The sequence below is a fragment of the Bidens hawaiensis genome, unplaced genomic scaffold, assembly GCF_021521415.1.
Source record: "Bidens hawaiensis isolate Kalapana, Puna unplaced genomic scaffold, B.hawaiensis_p1.1 tig00008125_1, whole genome shotgun sequence".
NCBI lineage: Eukaryota > Viridiplantae > Streptophyta > Magnoliopsida > Asterales > Asteraceae > Bidens > Bidens hawaiensis.
Window position 1 is genome coordinate 375,562 of NW_027491578.1, and position 10,269 is coordinate 385,830.

Genomic DNA, 10,269 nt, shown 5'->3' on the forward strand with positions numbered 1-10,269 from the left:
AAGCAAAACTAAAAATATCATATATACTTTTAAAAAATAATTAAAACATCATATATGCCCTTACCCAATAGTTAAATTAAAGTATCATATATACCCCCACTCATTAATAACAATTTAATAAATGACCATTTACCATTGTTTTCTAAAATTTTTAACTTTCATATGCCAATTTTTTTAATGTATTAACCATTTTACCTATTTTCATTACATAATGTGTTTATATCATATGTTATTAATTTAATTTTGATCGACCTTTCTCATTATTGACAATCAAAATAGTCTCTCATCACTTATTCAAAATTGCAAACCCTTAAAAGGTTTATCACATACAGTGGACTAACATTGTAAACCTTTTACATGATATAGAGATTTCAGTATAAATACTCACATTTAAAAGATAAAAACAATATGCCAACAAAAACTACATGAGAACCGCTTACAAAGTTTGTGTATTTTAGACTTTTTTTTTTTTTTTTTTGCACATAACCGAATCTTCAAAAACCACCGCTAGCCTTTTCTCTTCTTATTGTCATCTTTGTAATCATTTACTATTTCTCAAATTCTTGTCGTTTTTGTAATCCTTCATGCTTATTTTAGTTCAAACTAGGGGTGTACATGTAACCGAGTCAAGCCGAGCCGAGCCGAGCCTACGCTTGACCAGCCTTAAGTTTTGCTTATTTCAAGTTTTTTTATAGAACCTAAGCTTGACTCATTAGTCGTTTTTCAAGCTCTAGCTCAACTCATTTATTATTGTTTAATTAACTTATATAATTTTTTAATTATTTTTCATATGTATTGAAAATGATAACCTTAAACGAGCCCAAACTCGGCTCAATTTCAAATTCCAAAAGAGCCAAAACTTAAAAATACACAAGAATTTTTATTGCTCGAATGGGCTAGATGAACTTCCCATCCAAGGCTCGAGCTAGAACTCGATAACTACACTGGCTTTATTCGAGTTTTTTTTAATCGATTTGAGTCATGACCAGGGGTAGATGTAAGGTAAGAGCAGGGGTAGCACCCGCTATCCCTCAACTTTTCCGGCGAAGTGGAATTTTTTACTGTTTTTTAGGTTTTACGTGTTACGTTACCCCTGAGATTATATTAGGCTGCCCATGAGCAGTGGCCCTCTGTTTTTGGGCTCGGAAGCATACCTTTAGAGATTATTCTAGCGAGATTTTCAGCTTTCCGGTGTGTTCTAATATTAAAAATACAGAGGAAAAGAAAGAAGAAGAATATATCGGGTTGTGGGCTTTTGAAAAAACAACTCTAGCCCAACTTTAAAAACTAAAACCTAATTTTCTGTTGCATCTTATTTACTCGAGAAAGTATTGTTGGACTCTCTACCCAACTCTATATCCATTCAACATCTACATCCGTTGTATCCACTCCACAGTTCCGTGAAGATAATTACCATTTTCTATCCTGAAGTATTTTTCTTTTTATAGTTGTGTTTGTTTTTTATAATGTTAGTTATTACTTTGTTGAACCATTGTAAACTGAGTTGTGAAAAACAAATGCTTATACATTGTATTTTATATATTTAATTATTTGATCGGCGTAATATTCAATATATATGTTTTGTCATTGTTTTTATCTTATATTTATAAATAGATTTATTGGAAAGTATTTTTAGCTCCCCTACTTTAAATATTTAAGTTCCGTCATTGTCAGTGATATTGAAAGAAACAGAGCACAATACATATTTATAAGAAAATTTCGCAGCTCATACAAGCATAACCGGCCCCAATACGAGCGAAACGCGAAACCAGACGCCCATACTTGAGAAGTGGATAAAAAAGGTTTCTTGTTGTGCGATTAAAAAAAACTATGTTACCTCTGGCAAAATATTATAGATCCGTCACTCGTTCTAATCTTAGGGGGTGTTTGGGATTCCTTATTTTGTCTCCTTATAACTTTTCATTAAGTTAATAAGTTACAAAAGTAACACCGTTAGTTTATGGTCGCCGGAAAAACGTTTTTGGCCGGGAAAGTTGATTTTTTTTGCCAGAAGTACCACCTGAACACCGCCACCACCATCACTTAAGCATCATCAACTGATTCCAACAATGGTTCTAGGGTTCCGACGACCTCAATAATCAGGGCTTTTACTAGAAAAAAGCTCCTTAAGGTACGTTACAAAGTTACCATTATGTTTGGGACAAAATTGTCGAGTTTTCGGGAAATAATGTGTGTTTTCCAGGTAAAAACATTTTTTCGGCGACATGAAACTAACGACGTTAGAATTCTGTTAGTCACGGACTGTTAAGAACAAATACGTTAAAAGTTGGGACCATAGCAACCAATTCGTTAGTTGGGACCGATAACGACCAAAAAACGATAGTTAAAACCAATAAAAATCAATTTTCCTATTACTTTTCAAAAAATTTGTAAGTCCGCAATCCCAAACACCACCTTAATTAGCTTGCAAGCAAATCAGCTCGTTTACACCCCTAGTCCAAAGGGTCCAAACCCGGCCCGAAACACGAACACACATAACCGCCAAACCCAGTTTCAGTATTCTTTGATTCGGTGTTGAGCCCAAACCGAAATCCCCGTGCACAAAACCTGCAACCCTAGCAATAGAATAAAGTCTGCCCCACCGCCATTTTCACTCGCCATGGATATCGATTTCGACGATGCTCCGAAGAAGGCTCCGGCTCCAAAGGCACCAAAGTTCGCTCCTAAGAACGCCAAGCTTAAAACTCTTCCTAAACTACCTAAACCCGAACCGGATGCACCGGTTCAGCCATCCAATTCCAATCCCGTTGTGGTTTCTAAGGTCGAGATAGATGACTCACCACCACCACAGCCACCGCTGCCGCCAATTGAACAGCTGTCGGTTAATGGTGGTGTGGAAAACGGTTCTGTTACGACGGAGATGGAAATAGATGGAGAAGATAAAGTTGTTAGAGAAATTGATGTGTTTTTTACTTCTTCAACTGATGCCAATTCTAAGGTTATGTTAATTATATGTTTCGTGATCAAATACAAATACAAATACTTCTTAACATGAAAACAGTCCGAGCCAGTTTTCTGTTAATATTAGGTTAAAAACTATTTTTTGTTCGTTATTTGCTGATTTTCGATTTTGAGACGTTATAAGTTTTTGTTGATTTAGTATTTTGTTGTTATTATTAGGTATTTTTCTTTGTTATTATAAACCATTGCTTATGTAGATTGGTATTGTCAGAATGTCAGGGCCGTCTCTTAGAATTTATATACCTCAGCTGAGCAGAAATAAAAAGGCCCGTAGGCTTTAACGAGTAACGATATATATAAGCTAATAACCTAAATTTTGTTCGGTGGATTATGAATGAAAATTTTTTTGAGCCCGATATTTTTTAAGACGGATCAAATTCAATTATAATACATTTGAATTATTTTTTTAAAATATTTATATAAAAAAATTTTGGCCACCAAAAAAATTGTGTCTCGATCGCGGCTCTCACACCCTCAAGGCCGGCCATGGGTATTGTAGTTGATATTGTTTCCTACATTCTCATTTTTGGTAAATTTGTATTGTTTCCTAAGTTCTCAATTTTGGTAAATTTGTATTGTTTTCTACGTACTCATTTTAAGATAATTTTGTACATGAATATATAACTGTTTATCTAAATTAGGTTTATCTAGAGGCATGGATACAATGTCTCCCTCAATTGTAATTGTCTGATACTAACTGCAGTGAGTTATATGTTTACATTGTTGATTGTAATTTATTGCCAAATATTAGCTTGATGGTATTGTTGGTTGGTTAAAGATACAAGGGAGTAGATGCTTTTGACTGATAAAATCAAACCTAAATGTTTAATGGATTTCTATGAAATTGGTACCAGTAGTTTTTCACTTACCAGTATATGTTTTGATACATACACCTTGGTTTCAAAAGCTCAACTGGTACGGGCCTAGATTGGTAAACGCAGTAGGAGGTTATATGTAAAAACCACCAGGTGGACGTAGAAATTATGAATGGTTTACTTTACAAATCAAAGTTTTGTTATGATAAACTATGCTTATGAAATGTAACTCTGTTTTTAAGTCCCAATCGCTAATGAAAAACCTGTAGGCTTAGTAGTATAAAGAGTAGAAATGCAAACTTGAACGTGGTGCATATTCACGTGCATTGAATATGAGTGTGCAGTGTACTGATGGTTTGTTACATTCTACAGCTATATTTATTGCAATATCCTTTAAGACCGTCTTGGCGGCCTTATGAACTCGATGACAGGTGTTCCGAGGTATGTATTAAGCTCTTAACTCTTTTCATACTTTAAAAGACTCATGGTGTTGGATGGTTATTGGTTTTGACTTATTGATGTGTTTAAATAATACAAATTTTCAGGTTAGGGTCAAACCGGAATCTGCCGAGGTGGAGATTGACATGTCTATTCAAGCCGAGTCAGAGAATTATGATACTGATGTTGATTATGAGAAAACAATGAGAAAACAGGTACTGTCTACTGCATGGACGCCACCAGTAGCAAATGGTTTTGCTGTAGGGATTCTAGTTCGCAATGAGGTGTGTGTTTTCTGTTCACTTTCATCTTTTATGCCAAATATTCAAAGAATTACATACAAACACAAACATGCAGGTTAGCCATTTGACAAAAGTTATACATGTATGTAATAATGAAATTGCTTCTTTCACAATTGCTTTTGCAGTTGCATCTCAACCCCATTGATGCAGTTGTGCAGCTACGGCCTTCAATGCAGCATCTTAAGCGTCAGAAGTCACCTCCTGATGAGGAAACTGTCAAGAATGAAAAAACTACAAAGCAAGCCAAGAAACAGGTGTAGTATCTCTTTGAATTCTTGTCGGCTTATGCAGTATGTCTTTTCTTCTCTTGTCAGTGTCTACTATAATCAAGGAGTGGTGGTGAAATCATCAATGAAAAATATACTTGCTAATAATTAATATACGAGTACGACTGGTGTGGCCTCTTCTAGTATATTTATGGTTATAACATGCAGCATGCATTACAGACTTACAGTTTTAGAATTATATATTCATGAGATTATGATAGTTCGTTAAAGATTTTACTTGTATATGATTGAAAAGATTTCTGGTTTATTTTATGTTAATTATCCAGGGTAAGCAAGCAGGAACTGTAACTGAGGAAAACACGGATACTAAAGAGGTATTATTTTTGTGTGATAGTTGTTTATGTTTTATTTATATTTCAATTGCTTTTCATTTAATTTAGATATATATGTTGTTTCATGTTTGTGTATTTTTTAGAAGTGGATTTCCCTCAAGTACCATGGTGAATGGAGTTCACTGTCACATCGATACATGGAAAATATGGTTGCAAGACAAGATTCTCACATACAGTTTTCCATGAAGCAGTATGTCACTGTAGATTTTCTTAGTTTCTGTTATGTACAATGTGCATACCGCTTACCTTTTTCTCTATGTTACGTTGGATGCAGGTCTGATTATATTGACTCTTTGTGTCCTGCCACTAGTGGCAAACCCAGACCCAAAGGGTCATCTCGAAGGTATGTGTTAGGGATGTAAATGAGCCAAGCCGAGTCCGTCGAGGCTTGAGCTTGGCTTGGGTTGGCTTGTGGGTAGTGTTTCAAGTTTCAGCTTGGCTTGTTTTGAGCTCTTTTACTAAAGCTCGAGTTCTGCTCGAATTTGACTGATTTGTTATTTATTAAATGTTTCACTTATTTTTAAACTTAATTTCTATATATTATAGTTATAATTTTTATATATAACAGATTATATATTATTACTTATTATTTTTTATCATATCTTTATGTATAGTAAATTAAAAATTATATATAGTAAGTTTTAAAAATTATATTTTTTAATATGTTAAATAAAAAGCATATAAATAATAGATTTGTTTAGGCTCGCGAGCCTCTCAAGTGTGTTTATTAAATAAGCTTACTTTTTAGGCTCGAGCTCGTTTAACCTCAGTTCGATTTGAGCTTCTAACGAGCTGATTTTGAGTAGTTGACGAGTGTCTTGGCTCGTTTGCACTCCTAATATATGTTCTATTTGTTGTATTGTTATTTGTTATGCTTGTATTGTTGTCATTACAGTACATAAATACACACATACAACCATCATAGTTATTGCAATTTCTTGGTTGATGTTTCAGCTCATTGCTCAAACTTCCACTTGGAGAGCGTTTTAAGAAATACCTTCTTGAGGTTAGTTTATTGATTTAAAAATTTTTATATCTTGTCTATATGAGGCAAAATGGTTGGACCGGTTGTGGCACCGGTCATAACTTTTGTCTTCTTTTAGCTTCACAAAGCTACTCATTAAGTAGAAGATTTATTTTTAAAATAAAGCAGTTTAGGATGTTGCATTGTAAATACCTAGTGATGTTATCTTATTAGTTTGATTATTTAATTTTACGTGTTTAACTCATCATTTATAAATTATACCCCAAATTGACACATTTTCACGTAATTTACTGTTGATGGGCTACATTTACTCTCCTCTATTCTGGTCAAGCCATTTTAAGAAGAATGGAATAATAGTTTATTTTAATAACTAAAAAGGATTTTTTTACATGTTTCTCAATTTGTAGAACTAAATAGTTTAAAACCAAGTAATTTGAAAATCTAGAAACTTAGTTACAATAATAAATGGATAAATGAACAAGATTTTGGATATCGAATCTATGAACACCTAGATAAAGGGGTCTATCTATACTACTATAGGACTCATAATTGCATGAAATCAAAACTGAAGAGGTAAACTCGTTTTCACGCAGCTCTATTCTACTCGAATAATGAAACAAGGTAGCAAGACTCCCTATCACCTCTCAGTCTTAAGGGAAGTTAAACCATTGAATAAAATATCTACACACACGAATCCTATGGCTAGCTAGACCACAAACAGACCAGGAACACCAAGTAACCGATTTAAGTAACCCTTACGAAATACAGTTAATTAAACCCAAGATAAGTAAAACATATGAATAATCATTCATAGCCTAAGCAGTTACAAGATTTAGCTACTCATCACAACTGAAAACAAATAAAAACATAAACAGCAGAAATCTTGATGAACAAGCCTGAAACTGAAATTGAAAAAACAAAAGCATAAACCTGCTTAAAGACAAACCAAAATACGCTCCAAATCTTCAACCTTGCACTCCAAAATCGTTTTGAAGCTTCAAGCAGGTTCTTTTGATCACCACGAGTCATCTGGAAGTCGAATGTTACGAGAACAACCGTCAAAACAGCATATATAGGCGATTTTAAGGGTTTTAACCTCGATGTGTTGGTAGCGTACTGCTATGCTGCATGGATGGCGGTTCGCTATGAAACTTTTGCACGTGCGGTCAATGCTGTCTCATTAACTGACGTCAGCATGGTTGGTTGGTAGCGGATCGCTATGGCGTGAGGTAACAGTCTGCTATGGAAAGTGATGACGGTCCACTACGGGTCTCCTGAACAGAAAAACTTAAACTTTTCATCAATAGCATGTTTCGGATCCACACTAGGCTTCAAATTCAGCGTATCTCCCTGACTACCTAAGGTCTAACAGCTTACACTGTTAAGTATCGAAATCTACGAATTACAAAGTCCACAAAATAGTGCGGATAATTTGTTATAACTATATCTATAATAAGGCACACATCAAATGTCTTGTTAATGCATTGCTCAAGTGGTTAGCTTCCAGATTTTCCCTTATGAAGTGCACATAGTTATAGGATTATAAATATACTGCAGTAGTTATTTTATAAGTGAACATTGATTTACTTATGATTTCTCAACAGGGGCCTTCAGTAAACCGATATACCACTCTTAAACACATGGCTCCAGATGCTAGTGATGACGAATTGTTCAAAGTCCTAAAGGAACATGCTCAGTTAGTTCAAGGATTATGGGTAGCAAAAAGTAGATTGAAGCTTCAGACTAATGGAGGACAAGATGTTTTATTCAGAAATTTTGTAATGCTTAAATTTAGCAAAAATCCTATTTTAAAAGAATCACAATTACCTACTCAATTTACATTCAAAAATAAGTGGATAGAGATATTGAATGAGTTTGCTGCAAATAGAGAGTCCTTCAGGGATTGGAAATTTAAAGAGTGTCCAGACGAGAAGTTTATTAAAACATATCCTGGCATTGTTAAGGAGCAAAAGGAACAGTGGGATACTGTGGAGTCATCAATAATGGATAATTTATTTAGAAAATCGAGACCTAATGTAGTCGATAGGCGTCCTTTAGCATCAAACAGTACTAATGCTGTTCCACCAAGAACCACAACTGCACCTTCTTCTAAACCACCATTATCGGATGAAACTCGAGAAGTTTTACCCAAGGCCCTTCAGAAACTTTTCCAAGTTTACAAGGTTTGCAGGTATACTTCTTTTCTTATTTAATGCATTATTTATTTTTTAACTATAGAAGTCATACCTTTAATTTTCTCGGGTTATCTTTGATGATGTTAGCATGAACCAAATACGCCAAAGATTGCGTGATATGGCAGTCTCTGAAAACAAACAACGGAAGGGCACTCGAGAGGCAAAAGCTGCAGCTGCAGCAGCAGATGCACCTCTGGAAGAGCTTCAAAGAATCTTAACTGAAGTTGCTGTTGACATACATGGATCCTTTGTTCTAAAATCATCACCAGATTACCCTCAATATGATGCCTTGAGGTTAATAACCGGTTTTAAGTTTTGACTTAAAAATGGTATTCGGTTTTGTGACGATTAAGTTTGATTAAAATTTCTGGTTTGATTCTTTATACCAGGAAAATTGTCATAAATCTTTTTAAAGCTCAAGGGCCTGGTGGGAAGCTTAAAAAGGCCCACATTTTTGCAGCTGCCGAGATGGCGTTGAAAAGACAGATAACTAATGCTGAGTATCAAAAGGTGAGATTTTTTCATGTGATTCTTTTGCTTTGGTTGTTTGTGATGATTTTAAGTTAGTGATGATTGAAACACTTGCTCTTTGCTTCTTGTGTTTTTAATGTTCAGGTCTTGAGTGAAATATGCATCACACAAAATGCTCTATGGGTTTTGAAGAGCGGGGATAGTCCGACATAAAATTTTATCTAGATGAAAGGTACAATTCTCATGTAACTTATCATTGTCTTCTGTTTGTACTGTTAGTTGTTTTTGTGCTGCATAAATGGAGAATTTAGGTGGTCGAACGCCTTCTGGGAAGACCAATCGGGTTAATTTTTTTTATGATCAAAGTGGGCTGATCTATTTGTCAAAATTTAGTAAATTTTAAATTTAATATGATTATGAAAACTATTACTGCTGTCTGCCACTCCTGGTTATGTTTTGGTATTTACACTTTACGTTTTGTATTTGTTATGAACTCGATGCATGCTCTGTTTTGGACGTAGTAATGCAACCACATTAAACCTTATGAGAAACGCAGGACTAAATCTGGCATCACATTTGGAACACTGATAGTTTTTTTTTTTTTTTTTCCCTTTTTGTGTTTTCAGGCGACGGCCTACAACCACTTGAGCATGTTTTTGCTGGTGCATTGAGGGAGGTTTTACAAAGTTATAATGAGTTTTCTTGGATTTTTGGGGATGAGTAAATATGGTTATTTAAATGTTTTGAAAGTTGCCACCATAGAGCTACTAACAGTCAGTTTCATCTTTTTAATACATTCTATTGATATAAATGAACTCCCAAAATGCGTTCACACTGCCACTTTGACTTTTCTCTTGTGGGTGTTATTTTTTTTACTCTCAAATATATATAAAAAGAAACCAAAGAGTAATCACTTACAATACAAGAGGCTACTAAGAGGCAAGTAGCCTGGAAAATAAAAAGAAAAAACGGAAAAGCTAAGCAACAAAGTTTATAAAGGGAAGTTAATGAAATTAAACCGACATCACTTCTCCCAATTGAGACTAAGCCTTTTGCTCCTTTGTTTGACTCATAAGGACGCCGATTTGATTTCAAAAGCCATCTTGGACATTGTAAAGGGTGTGCTATTAAAAGGGGCAATTCCATATAATAGTAACTAAGTTTTAAAAGTATTTCAATTTTGTCACTCAACTTTAAAAAGTGTTCCAATTAAGTAACTCAACTTTCATATTTTATTCAATTAAAGGTTTTAACATGTTTTTTAGCGTTTTTCTTTTTCGTTTCACATACGAAACTTTTTTTTTATCTTTTTTTATGTTGACGTTGAGTGGTGACGTAGATTTTATTTTTTATTTTTGAATTTTAATAGATATAATGTTTTTTTTAAAATTTTTTAAATTTAACTACTATATTGCAAATTCTGACCCCCACATCTTATCCTCAATTTATTTTTGGACGCACA

At 34.3% G+C, this 10,269-nt stretch overlaps 1 protein-coding gene across 1 annotated transcript; it reads left to right on the top strand.

Annotated features, from left to right (window-relative positions):
* Nucleotides 1-2,597: 2,597 nt before the first annotated feature.
* LOC143637144 (uncharacterized) lies at nucleotides 2,598-9,357 on the top strand. Its single transcript, XM_077104592.1, has 12 exons — nucleotides 2,598-2,959; nucleotides 4,170-4,238; nucleotides 4,343-4,519; nucleotides 4,663-4,791; nucleotides 5,091-5,138; nucleotides 5,240-5,346; nucleotides 5,431-5,499; nucleotides 6,111-6,162; nucleotides 7,746-8,332; nucleotides 8,424-8,630; nucleotides 8,726-8,846; nucleotides 8,952-9,357. The coding sequence occupies exons 1-12, from the start codon at nucleotides 2,621-2,623 to the stop codon at nucleotides 9,018-9,020; spliced, it is 1,974 nt and encodes a 657-aa protein (XP_076960707.1). The 5' UTR covers nucleotides 2,598-2,620; the 3' UTR covers nucleotides 9,021-9,357.
* The last annotated feature ends 912 nt before the right edge of the window (nucleotides 9,358-10,269 follow it).